At 48.1% G+C, this 17,417-nt stretch overlaps 2 protein-coding genes across 7 annotated transcripts in view; both read right to left on the bottom strand.

The window, feature by feature from the left end:
* FAAH (fatty acid amide hydrolase) overlaps window positions 1-10,101 on the bottom strand; it is a 15,243-nt gene extending 5,142 nt beyond the window's left edge. Inside the window, exons 1-12 of one of the 4 annotated variants that reach the window (XM_015595149.2) lie at window positions 9,987-10,101; window positions 8,974-9,184; window positions 7,170-7,283; window positions 4,756-4,890; window positions 4,392-4,525; window positions 4,105-4,311; window positions 3,950-4,015; window positions 3,833-3,873; window positions 3,472-3,596; window positions 1,745-1,870; window positions 1,109-1,206; window positions 1-90 (exon numbers count right to left, since the gene is read on the bottom strand). In XM_015595149.2, coding sequence (XP_015450635.1) covers window positions 1-90; window positions 1,109-1,206; window positions 1,745-1,870; window positions 3,472-3,596; window positions 3,833-3,873; window positions 3,950-4,015; window positions 4,105-4,311; window positions 4,392-4,525; window positions 4,756-4,890; window positions 7,170-7,283; window positions 8,974-9,168 — 1,331 coding nt within the window. In that variant the 5' untranslated portion in view covers window positions 9,169-9,184; window positions 9,987-10,101. Of the gene's footprint in view, window positions 91-1,108; window positions 1,207-1,744; window positions 1,871-3,471; window positions 3,597-3,832; window positions 3,874-3,949; window positions 4,016-4,104; window positions 4,312-4,391; window positions 4,526-4,755; window positions 4,891-7,169; window positions 7,284-8,973; window positions 9,734-9,986 lie in introns of those variants that run through there. The other 3 variants (XM_015595148.2, XM_025051873.1, XM_025051874.1) reach the window with 3 other exon arrangements.
* Window positions 9,987-17,417, bottom strand: part of NSUN4 (NOP2/Sun RNA methyltransferase family member 4) — a 26,737-nt gene continuing 19,306 nt past the window's right edge. The window contains exons 5-7 of one of the 3 annotated variants that reach the window (XM_025051876.1): window positions 14,412-14,536; window positions 13,601-13,811; window positions 9,987-10,112 (exon numbers count right to left, since the gene is read on the bottom strand). In XM_025051876.1, the coding sequence (XP_024907644.1) occupies window positions 10,092-10,112; window positions 13,601-13,811; window positions 14,412-14,536 (357 nt within the window). In that variant the 3' untranslated portion in view covers window positions 9,987-10,091. Of the gene's footprint in view, window positions 10,113-11,362; window positions 13,812-14,411; window positions 14,537-17,417 lie in introns of those variants that run through there. The other 2 variants (XM_025051877.1, XM_025051875.1) reach the window with 2 other exon arrangements.

Below are 17,417 nucleotides of genomic sequence, written 5' to 3'. Positions count from 1 at the left end.
AGCAGGAAAGCCAGCAGTCCTTTAAGCCAGTCAGGCAGTTTCAGAATCAAGATAAGGTCCCCCAAGCAGTGATCCACGAAATCACCTTTGCTGGGAGACAAAGGGTCCAGTTCAGGCACCCCCACTCCAGATATCCCTCCCGGCTTACCCCTACCCACTGTATCCCTTCATTCTCTACTCAGCAACTCTGTCCACTTCCCTCCTCATCAGACTCCAGTAACCACTGGTCTTCAACCCCTTCATCTGCCTCCTTTCAAACATGTGACTTGTTTCTGCTAATCCTTTGGGGTGCCTGGGCTCCACCCCGCCCCTACTGGAGCTCCCCAAGGTGGGACTCTGTGTCTCCCTCACTGGAAAACTAAGCTCAGAATAATAAGGATTGAGGGCAACATCTCCCCGGCCAAGGTTTGATACTGAGGGCATCCCCCTATTGATGATACCAGCCTGGAGGCACAGATGGGGCTGTCCAGAGTGAGCCACCCATGATGCTTGTCTCTGAGGCTGTCTCTGGCTCTAGATCTCAGGGAAAAGTCTCAGGTGGCTGATCTTGGGCTTCATTCCCAGAGCCTGAGTGAGGGCAGCCCCTTCCGCTGAAGCCTGGATCATGCCCAGCTACCAGGGGAAGTCCAGTCAGCCCAGGTATATCACAGGAGGCACATTCACAAGCCTGTCCTCCACCCCTGTCAACCCTTAAAGATGGAAAACATTGAAGTAGAACCAGTTTCTCTAAATGTGAGCTCTGCAAAATCGCTTAAAGCGGGTCTGGTCCAACCCGTCCACTTTACAGAAGAAAAAACTAAGGTCTTGCTTGAAAAGAAAAGATGTGGCTCAAGACAGAAGAGCCTGAAATCATAGATGTCTAGGCCCCTGTCCTCTTGCTTGATCCTGCCCTTGTCTCTCAGTCTCCCTGGCGAGGTATCTCTAGGCTCAACCCACAGCTGGAGGGGTGGCAAGGTCCCTGACCAGAATGCTCAGACCTTGTTTAAAACCAGCTGAAGCCTAATCCCCAACTTTCTCCATACTGCGGAGTCACAGCCACCTCACTGCTCTCCCTGGGTCTACCCATATCCTGATCCTACCACAGACCTTGAAGCCCAGCATCACTCACAAGTTCTGTAGAAGGGTGACACCACCATCACTGAACAGCCCACCTGTCGACAGGGTCTCCATAGCATAGGGTATGTTGCTCGGCAGGAAGGGAACCAGCTGCAGGGATTGGAAGGTATAAGGCCCTCAGACCTAAAAACCCTTGGGCCCTATCACCCCTGTGCTGCCCAGGTGGCCCTGAAGATGGATGGGACCAACCCTACTCACACAGTAGCCCTCACTGGAATCACAGAGGTGGCCTTTACTGGCCCATGAAAACTCCCTGCAAAATGCCCATCATGAGAGAAGTCTGGATCCACACAAACTTCTCTGAGATGAGCAGGCCAAAACCTACTGGCCCACCATCTCAGGGTGCCAGGAACCTCTGGACAGCCGTGCACTATTGTTTGTGGTTGATGAGGCCCTCCCCATGCTGCGCTCACACATCCCCAGCATGGGTCTGAGTTCACTGTCAATCAATTACCCCCAAACTCCTGATCAGCCCTCTATGCACTGATGCCACAGGGACACAGTTCCCATCCCCAACTACAAAATAATCAGGGTGCAAGGATGCCAGGAAGGGGTGGTAGCCATGGGCATCAGGAAGGCTTCCCTGAAGGAGAAGCCGTGCCAGACTTCCGGGATCCTGCAGCCATACCGTGTGGCCAGCAGCCTCCAGGCTCTGCTTGGTCTCCAGCAGGGCCCGTTTCATGGCTGGGGTGGGCATGGTATAGTTGTCTGTCTCATAATACCCCACACGCAGGGGCTGGGAGCTTCTGTAGACCTGGAAACAAAATATAGGAGTCAGATTAGGACGAGAGAGGGCGGCCCGAGGCAGGGCTCCCAGAGATCAGAGAAGCTACTTAGCCTGACACAGATGTGAGGCTGCAGCTTGGATCCCCTGAAAACTGCTTGCCCACTAGGCCAGCCCCTCTGCATCTGCCACTTTCATGAAACACCTTCACAATAACTGTGTAGGTGGGCAGAGCAAGGATGAGGATTCCCATTGGTCATATGAGGAAACTGAAGCTCCAGGTCTTTATAGGGCAATAGGCCCAGAGTGGGGCTAGGACTTGTCCAAGGCCATTCAATGCAGAGTGACAATGCTAGGTCCAGAATCCAAGCAACCTGTCTCCTGAGCAGAGGCTCTGCACTGCCTGTCTCAAGAATGCAAGTCCTGGCTCCCACGATAAATTGTTCCAGACCTCAGGACAAGGACCTCATCTCATCTCCTCATCTCCTCCCTCTCAGGAAGGGACCCATGAACCACTGGGTTCAGTTAGAACATCATCATCTGCTGCAGCAGGGGAGCTCACCCCAGCCCAGATCTCCCACCTGCCAAGAAACGCTGAGGCCCACTCTCCTGTCCAAGGGCCCTCAACCCTACCACCTGGGCTGGGTGAGGGCAAGAGGTCTGTACAGTAGAAATGGAGCTTACATTACACAGCTTACTGTCCATGTTAACATGACTTTACTATTCTACTATCTGCATCTATCTAACTTGCCTACTCCTGAATACTTTTATATAAGGTACAGATAACTTTACTGTTCATTCTTGAAAAGACTTATCAACTCTTCAACAGGAGTATCAAAATACAGTTTATACTCTTAAGACTCCCTAAACCCCTCGCCTCAAAATCCTCACCTTGCTGTGTCCACCAATCCTAAACTATTATGTCGTGATCCTTACAAGCCCCCACGTTGAAATATCTGCCTTAAACCAGACTTTGAAATCTCAACAAATATCCCAACTTTGCCCCACTCCCACTCCCACCCCTCCCAGCCCTGGTGACACCTAAGGTTCTGTTGAGGCAGCATTTTTCCTCACCACAGAAGTTAATAAACTCAGCCTTGTCTGATCAACAGGCTGTTTTGTAGTATTTTGGGAAGCCAGTATTCAACACTGCACACAGATCTCAGCTTTCTCTAGGAGGGAGACAGCTCTGCTTTTAACCATCCTTAACTCACTCAGCCTACGTGCCAAGCATCCTATTGAAGGTTAGGGACATGGACACAAATACTGAAGAAAGGCTATTTACTGAGGGTCAAACACAGGAGATACAGGAGTTCTCCTTCAAGTTGTTCTCTGGGCTGGGAAGTGGTTTCTCAGTGACAGCAGCAGAGGCTCGGGCCAGAAGGTGAGGCCCGTCCTCAGCAGAGACTCCAGGTTACCTATTTGGAAGACCGAGTTTCTAAATGCAGATAAGGGCTCCATCTGGTGGCTCTCTACGGAGCAGCAGCTGACTCTAGCCTCAGACTCCAGCGAGGTGGTTTTCAGGAGACAGGACTTCCAAGGCCTGCCCACACTACCTGGGCTGCTCTCTGGGTTCAGGAACACCACTGATAACTGAACCCACCGCCATACCGACCCCTACTCCTGCTTACCTCCTCTTTGAAGGGCAGCGGGGGCACAGTGGGGTCCAAGCGGAACATGTCCTCACACAGCAGCGCTCGCAGGCACAGTGCCAGGCTCTCCACATCCCTGGCCATAGGGCCCACTGACGCCTGTACTGTGGGGAGGAGAGGGAAGGGAAGAGAGATCACTTGGCCCCAATGGGCTCTGGGGCTGGGTCCGAGCAAGGGTTGGGCCATGGCCCAGGAGTGTGGGCAGAGACAGGAAGTAGGAACTCAGACCTAGAGTAGCCTGGGAGCTAAATTCTGCCCCTATGAGAGGCAAGGGCAGAGGTGGATCAAGCAGAACCCAACACCCCGCCAATCAGGGCACTGAGAGAACCACAGACCTCACCTGCCACCTGTCCATAGACACAGCTCTTCAGGCCAATCTTGCTGAATAAGAAACACAAGATGTTGGAAACAAAAAATGGTCAACCTCTGCCCCACCCCACACCCATACAGTACTCACCACTTGGAAACTAGGGCCAGAGGTGCTGTGACTCTTCCTCCCAGCAAAATCCCAGTAAGGGAACCCCTGCCCGGAGCCCAGAGAGATGGGAAGCTAGACCAAGGTCACACAGAGAGGGGTCCAGAAGCTCCCTCCACCCGTCACCTATACAATACCTGAGACGGTTCCCTGTGGGCTTGAGGCCACAAATGCCACAGAAGGAGGAGGGAAAGCGGATGCTGCCTCCAATGTCAGTGCCTAAGCCCAGCGGGGAGCCTCCAGCCCCAATGATGGCCCCTTCACCCCCTGAGGAGCCACCTGGGCTCTTGGAGGAATTCCATGGGTTCGTGGTCTGGCCAAAAAGGGGATTACTGCAGTCGTAGCTGGATAAAGCAAGAATGGGTCAGCCATGTCATGCTGGCAACAGTGACCCTGTCTCCACCCAGCACCTTTGAGACCCAACCTGAACATGGACTGAGGGACGTTGGTGTGCACAAAGGGCACAGCACCCTGCAGCTTCAGCACCTGCACCATCACACTGTCACACTCTGCTGGCACTCCTTCATTCAGGCTCAAGCCCAGTGTCGAGTCCTGGCCCTAGAAGGTGGATTGGGCACCAAGAGGGACATGGCTGGTAAGTCAGGAGCCCTTTAGCAGCCAGGGTCCACTCCCATCACCCTCACAAAGGCCAAGGCAAGGCATACCATGGTGCCCTCTCAAAGTTTCTGGACCCAATACTTCCTCTGAGGGCCCAGGGTGACCTAGGACACAGAGCTTGTGGGCAGGGATGGGGAGAAGTTGAGGCCTGATACTGAGGCATGGCATACCTTGTAGCTGAAGCACTCCTTGAGACTTACAGGGACACCATAGAGCAGGCCCTGCCTTGGGGCCTGAGACAGCTGAGTTTCACAGTCTGCCAGGTAAGTGGTCACACAGTTGGTCCCTTTGTTCACTTCCCAGGCCTGGGGGAGGGAGAAATGGACACAAGGCAGAGTGAGGCTTGCCTTTTTAAAAAAAAAAAAAAAACTATAGTAAAATATACATAACATAAAATTGGCCTTTTAAAGTATACTCGGAGAGAGAAAGGGTAGCCAGCACCATGGCTCAGAGCCAGAAGCATAGAGGATAATCTAGAGCCCAGCACCCACTTCACTGGGGACATCTGGCCCCAGCCTCCCCTTGGCTGTCTTGGGCCTTTAACCCCAAAAGGAAGAGAGAGAGTACTCCCAGGGTCAAAAGAACAACATACTGGCCTCAGATGTCCTCCACAGGGAATGAGCTGGGAGAAGAATGACCCTTGACCCCTGACCTCCTTCTCCAAGCCCCACCTCTGTCCAATGAAACAGATGGGAACTAGACCAGGCAGATCGCCATCTCAAACCACACTGGGAGTCAGCCAGCACAGAGCAGGGCTAGACCTAGGCTCCAGCCTCTCACAGCCCAGTACACTTTCCTCTGCCCCAGGCCTGGCCCACACCTAGCCCAGCTAAGCCTCCACTCTCCCAGGAACTTCTAAATCTGATAATCATGACATATGGAGGAATGACTGACAGTTAGCAATCACAGTAAAGGGCGTGGGAGCTTGACTGAATGACACACTCATTATGTTTGTCTCAGGAACTTGCTAGAGCCCTCAAACCACACTCAACAGGCCCCTATAGTGGGGGAAGGCCAGGGTAGAAGCGGTGTAGCTTTCAGTAAATACTCCTTGTTCCTGTAAAACACCTGAGAAAATGGGTGTGGGTCCAGTTGTCAGACTCAGGCACATGAAATCTGTTTCCATTCACGCCCATCCAGGGATGCCCCGCCCCCCCCAAAAAAGAAAAAAGAAATTTGTTTCCAGGCTACCTAAGGTAGGAGGCCAATCTAACCAGAATGCTTTCTTATGATCTCTTTCAAGAACTCATATACAAGTCACACTCATAAAGCACAATTCTTTCTTTCTCATTTCAAACATATTTCTTGAGCGCTTACTATATGAAAGATATAGTGTACAGCACTAAAGTGCAAAAACAAATAAGATAAGCTCTGTTCCAAAAAAGCCCACATTTAACATGAGAAATAGACAAGGCAAGCCCTATAACACAATGAGAAACGCTGAAGAGGAAACCCTAACTCAGGTTGGCAGGAGAGGAGGGTCAGGGAAGGCTTCATGGAAGAGGGGACTTCTCTGAGCCCTGAAGTCTCACCTGTAGGGAGCTAAAGCTCCCAAAATTCAAAAGAGTGCATGGATTATCTTGGGAGGCCTGCTTGCATAAAAAAAAAAAGGGAAAAGGCTGGTTCTGTGGAATTCCAGGAAGAAGAAGATTAAGTATAGACAAAGGGAGTGTCGAAGGGAGTGTCAAAGGAAGTGTTGATTGTACCTCGACCTTCAGGATGTTACTTTAATTATGTTATCTTGGGATACACAAAGGAACAGATTATGTATAAAAAGGAGCATAAGAAATAAACTCGGAGAGACAGTTGTGAGATCTGTTCTCCCTCCTGCACCCTGTCTGTCTTCTCTTTTTTCTCAGTCCCCGCTCCCCTATTCAGGTACCTGGTTTGACTTTTTCGGCTGGTTTCTGACACTCACCCAAGCAGGGAAAAGTGGAGAGAGAAGGGCCTTCCAGATAAAGGGAACCCCACAAGAGCCAGTGCAGAGCATGACAGGACCTGTGTGCCAGGGAACCACTAACAGTTGAGCTACTGATGTCCCAAGCTCCAGGAGAGCTTGGCCAAAGAGGATGGTGGGGACTGAGTAGAAGCAGAAGGGCAGAGCCTGAAGAACTGGGGACCTGAAAGGGATCTGGACAGGAGGCTGGACCTTGATCATGGAAGAGAAGACAAGGTTGGCTAAAGTAGGGTGGGGACAAGGAGATAAGCTGGAGAGAGCTATATGAAGGGAACAGACCAGTCTTAGGGACTAATGGAGTGGAGGCAGAAGGGAGAAGGAAGGCTGGGCTGAAAGCCTGGTTTCTAGCTAAGACAACACGTTCAGTGTCACCTCCACCCCATACACACAGAGTCGGTCAATCTCAGTCTGTCTCTCTCCCCTCTCGTGTACACACACACACACACACACACACACACACACACACACAGAGCTATGGCTCCTTTCCTCTCTGGTAGCCCTGGCACTGTTGTCCCACCAGGGCCCTCAGCAGGATGAAGTCTAGGCCAGGTTTTCCCCACAGTCTGTGCAGAAAGAGCAAATAGGAAGCAGCAGGCAAAATAACTGGCTGGCCTTGGCTGGCCTTACCTTTCCCAAGTAGGTGAAGAGCACAGCTCTAGGACACAGTTCCCCACTGTGTAACTTCTGCACTAGTTGAGGCAGGGGCAGGGCCAGCAGCGCCTCTGAGTCCAGGTCAGGATTCTGAGAAGACACCTCAGATCAGTTCTCCACTCCCTGCAGGCCCCACATGCCTGTAGCAGATATCTGTGGCCCATGTCCTTAAGTCACCATACCAACTAAGCAGATGCACAATGTCACATGCCAATCCATGAGAGACATGCCCATCAACATACCCAACACCATGACCCAGCCTGTGCAGGTCCTTGCCACCTGTAAGCAGTACAGATATTATCTGTACTGGAGGGGATACCCTAGGAGAGGCCATGGTCAGGCTAATTATTAAACCATTGAAACCACCACCACTGATGGCTGCCTACTGTGTGCCAGACGCCATGCTGGTGTGCTCTCTATTTTGATTAAGTCTTACTACCATTCCCTTTGCACAGAAAAAGAAATTGAGGCTCAGAGAGGGGAATTGCCTTGCTTAGAACGGTACAGGCAAACTACAGTTCTCTGCCCACTCCGCATGGGCTGCCCCCCTGGCTGTCCACTTGCACCTGACCACCCAACCCCTGGCAGGATAGGTTAAAACAAGAAGACTCCATCCAGGTAAGTTGGGCTGTAGCTGGAGGCCACATCCAAGAGAGGATTTTTCATTCATTGCACAAATATGTATTAGGTGCCTACTCTGTAACAAGTGCCACACTAAGCATGGGGGTACAGCAGTGAACAAAAAAGGCATATACATACTTTGGGGGACTTACACAGGGCACAGGGTTGGGGGTGAGTATTTGTTAAGTAAACAAATAAGAATTTTAGATAGTGAGAAATAACTTAAAGGAAATAAAACCAGGTACAATGAGTGGGCAGCATATAGGTAGAGGGTAGTCAGAGAAAAGCTCTGTGAAGGAGACATTTTATCAGACCCAGGCCTCGAAGTCTCCAAGAGTCCCTGGGATCAGCCTCTGCCTACAAACACCTAGCTGATTCCTCTTCAAGGGTGCTAGGCTAATTAGAAAGCACAGGCTAGAGAAGATCTGAGTCACAGCCAACAATTCTACCTTTATCCTCTCCTGCTCTTGCCAAAGTCTCCAGGAGCTGTCTCAGACACCTGAAGAAAAAGGCCTCTCTTCTAGGCCGCTCCTCCATCCCCATACACACTGAGCTGATCCAGAGGGAGAAAAGCTTGTTGACAAATCACCCAGGGAAGGGCTGGAACTAAACCTGCTCATGGAAGGGGATTGTCAGGGGTTGGCCACAACCTGGGCAGCAGGAGCTGGGGAGACTTCCATTCCGGCCCTACTCTGTCAATAACTCCCTGTGCACTTGGGCAAGTACCTTTTCGGCCCCCCTTGGGGTCATCACACACAAATCGATAAGTTTGAACTGTAGCTATACGGATTCCCTCGGCCATTACTCGGTGAGGCTTAAGTCCTAAACCCTAACATCCTATTGATTCTCACACTTTCATTTTAACGTTTTAATTGTCAGTGATCTTGAGATTCTTTGGCACGGAGCAAAGGTCCTCTCTTTGACACAGTGCGAGAATGGCCTTCCACGACCTATCCTTCTTTCCGTTCCCTTCCTCCCCTTGGCCCCATCTGCCTCAGAAACAGGACGAAATACATTAGGGCAAGGATGGGTTCCGAAAGTTACAAGCCGGCGCAGCCTGCCACCTGCCCCTTCACGCGTCTAGACAGCTGAAAAGTGCTACTGGGGGCACTCAGACCTGGTGCCTCCCGGGACTCCCGATCTCGACCCCGGCCATCACCTGGAGCCGGAAGCGCTGCGCCGCCTTGTCCATGCTTTCCAGGGCCGCTTTCTGTTTCTGTCGCGCCCGGACCGCCGCACCCCGCGCCTTTCGGCGAGCAGACCAGCGCAGGACCACAGCCGTGGCTACGAAGCAGCAGGCCAGGGCAGCCCCGGAGACGCCAGAGAGCGTAGCCCACAGTTCATCCAGCATCATGATCACCTGTCGCCGACTGGTGCCAAGAGCGACAAGGAAGCAGTAAGCACGGATCCCAAGGCAAAATCCAGCCTGGATTGGCCAAGGACGCGCCCGCCTGCGCAGAAGGAACGGGAGGAGAGTCGCAGCGCCGCAAGGCCGCAGGACAGCGCGCGGTTGCCTGGCAGCCGGCCGGGGGTGGGCGGTGCGCAACCGTCGAGGACAAACACGGCATGGATTGCTCTCTGCGTCATCCCGCCCTGACCGAGGTGAAGCAGAAGGAGCTGGAGGAACACCTGCTTCTCGTGGGCGTTCTCGGAAGCATGACCTTAGCACCGATACGGCATCGTTTCTTGGCCTGGCCTGAGCCCCGCGCCCCTCAATGCCCCAACTCCCAGAAGACGCGACCCAGTCGGAGCTCCCTGCAGGAAAGGCCAACAAAGGGGAGGGGGGTGGCAGGGCGGGGCAGACTAGACCTGATTAATTCCCGCAGTTTAGCAGCATATCTCTTGGAGAACCTTGTGTCATTCAGGGCAGGGCCAGCACCGCCGGGCGCCCACCTTACCCCTACGCGAGGCTTACGAGGGGGAGGGGAGTGCGGGACGGAAGAGGAGCCCCGCCCTGGGACCCGCGCAGGAACTTTCCCTGTGGCACCCGCGTGCTCCCCACTCCCCTTTCCCCAACCCTGGGATCCCCTTTCTCTAACCCTGGGCTCTTCATGACCAAACCACCCATCATTCGTAATTCTGCTCAACCACCCTGCGGACTGGCCTTCCCAGGTCACCCTTTTTCAATCCTGGACCCTCCCGGAGTTCACACCCAGGAAGCAGAAAGAATACCTAATCAGGAGTCCGGGGATCTGGTGCCCTTAATTAGGGGATGAGAGGATTACACGCACACTACTTCTGTCTAGGCCTCTTTCACAGGATTTCATGTACTTTATCTCATTTGTCCTCCCAGCAGGCCTATGAGGAAGGCATTTTTATTATCCTCAATTTACAGATGAGGTAACTGAGGACAAGAGGGGTTAAATGACTTCTGTGGGTCACGCAGGTGGCTGAGTGGGGATTTTAATTCAGGTCTAATCCTAAACCATTGCTCTTACCCATCAAGTAGCCCCACCATTCTGCCCTGGAAGTAAGGCCCAGTGGGATGGGGTATAGGAAAGTGCTTGTGACTGGACTCTGCACTCTGCAGTCTCTCCAGTTCTTTACCTCTGAATCTGCCTTTACCTTTCAAAGGGGAATGGTTACAATGCCTATCTTACAAGACTGTTAAGAGTCTGTTAAAGTCCTTTATAGTGCCTGGCACACAGTAGAACCTCCATAAATAGTGACTGAAAGGCCCACCTGTGGAGAGCCTTGGAAGAATAGAGACCTGAGGACTTTGAGCATCACTGTCAGGCTCTTGAGCATATTCGGGAGGGGCACAAGGCATTGTGTTTCTAAGTCTTCAGTCCCAGCTGATTGCTGCTGAGTTTCTACTCAGCACTGATAGTCCTTTATAAATTTCAAATCCTTGGACCTCAGTTTCCCTAGGAGAACTGACAGAAGCAGGGTAATGGAAAGAAACCCCAATATGAAGGTCTTGCAAGGTCGCCTCACCCATCTTCTGATGGAAGAAAGTATTTTAGCCCTTGATTCACCCATCACTTGCTGGGTGACCTCACGTAAGTCAATTTTTCCTTTTGTAGAGAAGCATTCTTTCTGGCCCCCTCTCCCTCTCAAGAAGGAAAAAATAAGATTAGTTATGGGGAAATTCTGGCCATTCCTGAAGCTTAATCACCAAGTTGGTAACCTGTTGGTTAGGCCAAAATCTGTTAATTTAAGAATTCCATTAACAAAATATTGTTTTATTTCCTGTGATGATGATTCTGAGACTTTCTGAGCCAAAGGTTTTTAACTTGGAGTTTACAAATGGGCTTTAGGGAGTGTCCAAACCTCTGAGAGTATGTATATAAAATGTGGTGGTGTGCGTGTGTTTCCTGAAGACTAAAGCTTTTATCAGTCTGTCAAACATATTTGTGACTCCCAAAAATGAAAACTAGAGATCCAAGCTATCTCTCTACTGTGACCTATGGCTGGCCCTCTGTTTTTGCAATCCAGCTGTAAATCAACTCTATCTTCCACAATATAAAATTCTAGAATAGGCAACACTCTAATGACAGAAAGCAGATCAGTGATTACCTGGGACCAGGGATTGAGCACAAGGAAACTTTTTAGGGGATGGAATTGTTTTCTATATTTTGATGGTGATGGTGGTTACAGATTATATACAATTACCAAAATTCATTGAACAGTACATTTAAAATTAAATTATATTGTATGTAAATAATAAGAGCATCATGTTACATTTAATCTTTTGGGGCTAAACTTTTTTATTTAATATTTTATTGCTAAGATTCATCCTTATTGTTATGTCACTGTAGTTCATTTGACAGCTGTGTAATATTCCACTGTGTGAATATTCCAGTTTATTTGTATACTCTCTTACTCATGGGCATTTGAGTTTGCTTTTTTGACCAGGGCTGCTATGAACATTTTTATACAATTCTCCTGGTGTACATCTAAGAGTTTCTCTTGGTTATCCCAAGTATTGGAATAGCTGGGTTGTAAACTAGATAAATATTCAATTACAGAAGATAAAGTGTTTTCCAAAGTACTTCTCTGTTTTTCTTACCTGAGTTTGTTTGTCCCCAATTAGCCACAGACCAGAAACAAGGACCCAGGGGCAGAGGACCCTCTCCCCTTGGATTATCACTGCTTAGCATTCGATTAGCACCAGCCTGGAACAGGGGCAGAAGCCCAAGCACCTGAGACTTCCCCACCTCAGCAAATACAGAGTAAAGAGTAAACAGCAGGCAGGACCACATGAGGCTAATTAGGTTCCTACTCCCTGGAGCTCCATCTTCCTAGCTTAATTAGGATTTGAGTCTGGAAGGTCTTCCTGGGCCCTCAGTTACAATGCAAATCTCAAGAAAGGAGAAGGCTTAACCACATTTAAAGTCCTTCTCAGCTGATACCTCTAATACCCAAACAAGGATTAGCAGGAAAGGCATAAAAACAGTGACAGGAAGAGGAGGGATAAGGAAAGTGAGAAAACCAAGAATACAAGTATTCTAAAATTACGCACCCTTTTCTACACAAAAGCCAGTTTTTCAGGGGGAAAAAATTGTTTAATAAAGCAATATCTGCAAGTGACCATAAGCAATTTTTAATATCCCTGTCATTAAAGGATTGCCTTATTTGTGCTAAAACAATATAACTAGCATGCAATCAGTAAATGATGTGATGTTGCTCCCAAACACTGCGTGAGGTAAAGCCCTATGATGCTGGGGGAAGAGCTTTGAGTGTTTCATGTAGGCCAAAGAACTGGCACCAGAGCTCAGCCACAGATCAGGAACAAGGAAAAAACTAAAACAACAACAACAACAACAAAAAAAAACCCAGAATATAACAAAACAAGACATTAGGAGTTTCCTAGATGCTCATAAAACAGGAGAAGAACTGGCATTCTGAAGAACGAGGCCACGTTATCCCCCACAATCCCAACTACTACATCTCTAGCAGCTCCCTGTTTGTCATACGTGAGCTTGAGAAATACATGCTAAAGGAATGAACAATAAAAGAAACACACAAAGAGGTATCACAGCTGTTCTACCTGTGGCAGAACAGCTTCTCCAGCCACAACTGGGTAGCAGTGCTGTTGACAGCAGGAAGAATGGCTGGAATTACTCAGCTCTGGAGAGCTTTCTCAATGTAAGTAAGCAGATTATTATTCATTGGCTTAACATTTTTAGTTCCTTGTTTCTTAAATTAGATTATGGGCCATATGGAGAAACTAGGTAGGCTTGTTTGAGCCCACTTGCTGCTCAAGACTGATCACACAGAACTCAGCTCAAGTGTGAGAGGGGCCCTGTAACCAGAGGCCTGTAACCAGGCTGAGGTCCTGGGCTTTAGACACTCGGGAGCTAGTGCACAGTGCAACAGCTGGTACAAGTGCAACTAACTACTTAGACTGACATGAGGCCCCCTACTACAGCCCCAGCTCTATGGAGCTTCAATTTTATTGGCTAAATACTTCTTCCCAAGTTTACAGCTTAAAGTGTGGGCCTGCTCACTGGCTTCTCCTCCTAATGGGGTAGGAAACTTTAGTACAGGCTTGGCAATGGGAAGTGGGGGTGGGGTGTAATAAGTGAGTTAGAAACCTGCTGATGCTCCACAACTGGACAGCATGACAGAAAAACTCTGACTTCCTATTGCTGAAAACTGTCAATAGAAAGATTTGAACAGAATAGAGGGCATCTTTGCCACTGGTCTGTTTCCAGTACCTCCATAAGAATACACCCTTTGTCTTCCAACACCAGGGCTTCAGGAACAGGGTGATGCTATGTCAGTCTACACATTTTGCAAAAGTACATGGGCCCAAAATTGGCCATGAGGTTTGGGATTACCAGTTCTCCAACCTGGCAGGATGGGAAGAAAGAGAAGGTGTCCATGAAAAGCTTTCGGAAGTGAGTCAGGTCTTCCACCCGAACTTCGATACTATATTGATTGGCCAGGAGTTCAATGGTGCCTTGCACCACATATTCATTCTGTAAGTGTGAGAGTGAGCAAGTGGAATAGACAACGTGGCCTCCTGGTTTGGTGGCAAGGAGTCCAGCCCTGAAACCAGAGAGAGAAACAGTGACTCGTGAGCTGGGAGGGAAACAAAAGGAGCTAGAAGCATGCATAGAGGAGTCTACTGTGGGATGGGTACCTGTGTTAGACAACATCTCAAGTCCCTTCCACAATTACGCCACCTGAAAAGTCATTCTCAAAGCAGAGAGCAACTCAACCTTACTCCATTAGCTCTCCTCTAGAAGCCTTCTTAAAATGATCCCCTGAGTTCTGGCTCTAGTTATAAATCAAACCCTGATGTTGGCTATGGATTGAGTCCTTACTCCAGCCCTCAGAACCTTGACCTCAGCAACTATTTTTCAAAGTTGTGCTTCTCACTGGTACTGGGACTAGCATGGAAGTAAGAGAGCATAAGTGAATCTGTGCAGCCCACGCTGCTACACATGTCCTATCACATAGGGTTTTTATGTTCCAGAGAAGGACCATCCCATGTCTGTCTGTCTCCTCCAGGCAGACCCTCAGCCAAAAGACCCTTCTACAGGTGATGGTTTTGGCAAGAGCTTCCAGTCCCCCAGTTCTCCAGGTGACCAGACCCCCAGGGCAATCTGGCACAAAATCCTGAGTTTTTATAAATCTATTACTCACGCGAGAAGCTGCACCTGCAGCATAGGCAACATCTGTCGCTCCTTCTTCCTTGACCGCTGAAAAATGTTGTTCTCCTCCTCATGAAGGGAATGGCGGTCTGTGGTACAGGGAACATCCACCAGCACCTGCCCAGAAGTGTTAAAGGGTAAAGTATTAAAGTTACTTACAGGCTCTTCTTTCTTAGACCAGGGCTGTTTTAAGCCCTAGGGGTTTTGCGGAGTGCTTCCTCTGCCCATCCTTCCATTGTAGAGTACCTGACAAAGCTGCTCATTTTAACCTGGTAGACAATTGCGAAACCATGGCAAAATAGTATATTTAGGTATACTCATGGCTGGTCAAAAACCTAAAACCAACAGGCAAATAACTATAATTAACTGAAATCAACCTAGGAAGAAGTCTTTAATACTTCATAGCTCTGTCGTTGGCTTGGTCCTTAGCTATTTGAATGAATACATCCAATTTGCAGATGATACAATGCCCAGAGGGCAGCTAATATACAAAATAACAGGATCAAAATTAAAAATATCTTATGCTAAAACAACCTTGTATCCAAAATGGAAAAGTTTTAAAGTGAGAAATGTATAATAATTTACTAAGAGCCTGCTCTGTGCTAGGCATTAGAGACAAAAAATAAAAAATAAAAAGCTACCCTATATTTATGTTTCAAAAAAGTAAAATCATCTATAGAAAAGATCTGTGAACTTTTTTTTAGTTAAGCAGAGACTCCAAGTAAATAAAGTTTCCAGCAATGTAGTAAACTAGATATCCAGAAAATGCCTGTAATACAAAGTACCTAAGGGCTGAATAAATATAACTTAAAAATATTTTTAAATGCATAGCTCATAGAAAATTAGAGAACTCCTCAAAAGCCAAAGAAAAAGCAGGAGCAAAACTCTAGGGAGGCATGCTGGAGATGAAGCCGATAGCTTCTTTTACCAGTTCCTAGTAACTCCCCCAAAAAGGACAAAACAGGGCACTGGGCCCACTTGAGGTATGGAATTGGAATAGAAATCCATAGCAAAGCCAAACTCCTCAAAGAGGATAAAAACTGGAATCCAGAGTCCACACCAAGAAGCAGAGAGTCCTAGTAAACACCTCATGCCTTGAGTTGGATCCTGTGTACAGAGGTAAACTGAAAGTAGAACAGAGCTCACAAAGTTTACCTTTGAATTAGCCTAATTTCTAACTGAATTAAGATCGTTTGCTCTGTTAACTATCAGCTGGAAAGAAAATCACATCCCTTCTAGAGGAAGATATCTAGAGCCTCAGATTACCTCTATAATTTTTCACACAAAATGCCTGGCATTCAAATATAAAAAATTACTACCACCAGGAAACAAAAACAAATGACCAAAAACCAAGAGTAAAATAGATAATAGAAGCTGACCCATGAGGTCCAGATATTTAAATTGCCATGGTGTTTGAAATGATCATGACTGATATATTCAAGAAATCAGATGAAAAGACATAAAATTTTATAATTTCCCATTTCGACAGAACTGGAAATTTTGAAAGCAGACAAACTCTAAAACAAAAATACAATAACTGAAATTAAGAACTCAATAGATGCAGTAGGAATGTCAACTGGTGTAGCCACTATGGAAAACGGTATGGAAGTTCCTCAAAAAATTAAAAATAGAGCTATCATATGATCCAGCAATTCCACTTCTGGGTATTTATCTGAAGGAAATGGAAACACTATCCTGAAAAGATATCAGCAACGCCCCCTTGTTCACTGCAACATTATTTACAATAGCCAAGACATGGAAATAACCTAAGTGTCCATCAGCAGATGAATAAAGAAAATGTGGCATTCTACACACACACACGCATGCGTGTGCACACACACACACCAGAATATAATTCAGCCATGAAAAAAGAAATCCTGCTATTTGAGACAATATGAATGGACCATGAGGGTTCATTATGCTAAGTGAAATAAGTCAGAGAAACACAAATACTGTATGATCTCACTTATATGAACTCACAGACACAGAGAAAAGATTGGTTATTGCCAGAGGCAGGGGTGAGGAATGGGCAAAATGGGTGAAGGGGTCAAAAGGTACAAACTTCCATTTGTAAGTCCTGGGATGCAATGCACAGCATGGTGACTACAGTTAACAATACTGTATTGTATATCTGAAAGCTGCTGATAGTAAATCTCAAAAGTTCTCATAAGAAAAAAATTGTAACTATGGTGATGGATATTAACTAAATTTATTATGGTAATCATTTTACAATATATACATATATCAGAGGTTCAGGGCAACATGGTGGAGTGAGAGACATCCCCAGATCTCTCTCCTTGAATCAACAATAAGCTGAACGTCTAAAACTCAACAAAAAACACTCAAACTGCACACCAGCACATCTGAGCATGGGATCTGCGCATAAAAGCTACCACAGGTCAGAACTCCAGGTGTCGGGCAGTGGACTGGGAGTAATAAAGAAGCTGCCTTCCGCAGCCGCTGGAGGTCCTTGCAGGAGGAGGGGGAGGAGTGAAGGAGCGGCAAGTTCGTGTGGCGAGTTCCCTAAACATTCCTGCCTGGGATAGTTGTGGCTGCAGGGCCCAGCTGTCAGGGCAAAAAGCAGAGAAGTGGGACAGGACTGCAGAGGAACAACAGCTGATTTTTGCCGGCCACAGTTGCAAAACCGAAGCTGAGCCACAGCCCCCAACCCCTAACCCCTAACCCAGAGGGCCCCTCCCCCCACCCCTCCAAGACCAATCACCACAGAGCCCCAGGGGAATCTGAGCAAACGCTGCTGAGACTGTTGCTGACACTGACAGAGACTGAAACTGAGGGTAGCGAGCATGATTAAACATGTACAAGAAATTTAAAAAGCATTATTAAGATTTTATATAAAGCAGGGATCCAAGAGGCTTAGATACCACCTACTGGAAACCAAAAGAAAAGCACCTCCTCTGCAACAGGCTAAAGAGAGACCTTTATATAATAAATCATCTTTCTGGAAAAACAGCAGAATACACTTCCATTAATGCCCAGG

The sequence above is a fragment of the Pteropus alecto genome, unplaced genomic scaffold, assembly GCF_000325575.1.
Source record: "Pteropus alecto unplaced genomic scaffold, ASM32557v1 scaffold25, whole genome shotgun sequence".
Taxonomy (NCBI): domain Eukaryota; kingdom Metazoa; phylum Chordata; class Mammalia; order Chiroptera; family Pteropodidae; genus Pteropus; species Pteropus alecto.
The sequence above is the reverse complement of the archived record's forward strand: the minus strand, read 5'-3'. Positions and strand labels throughout refer to the sequence as shown.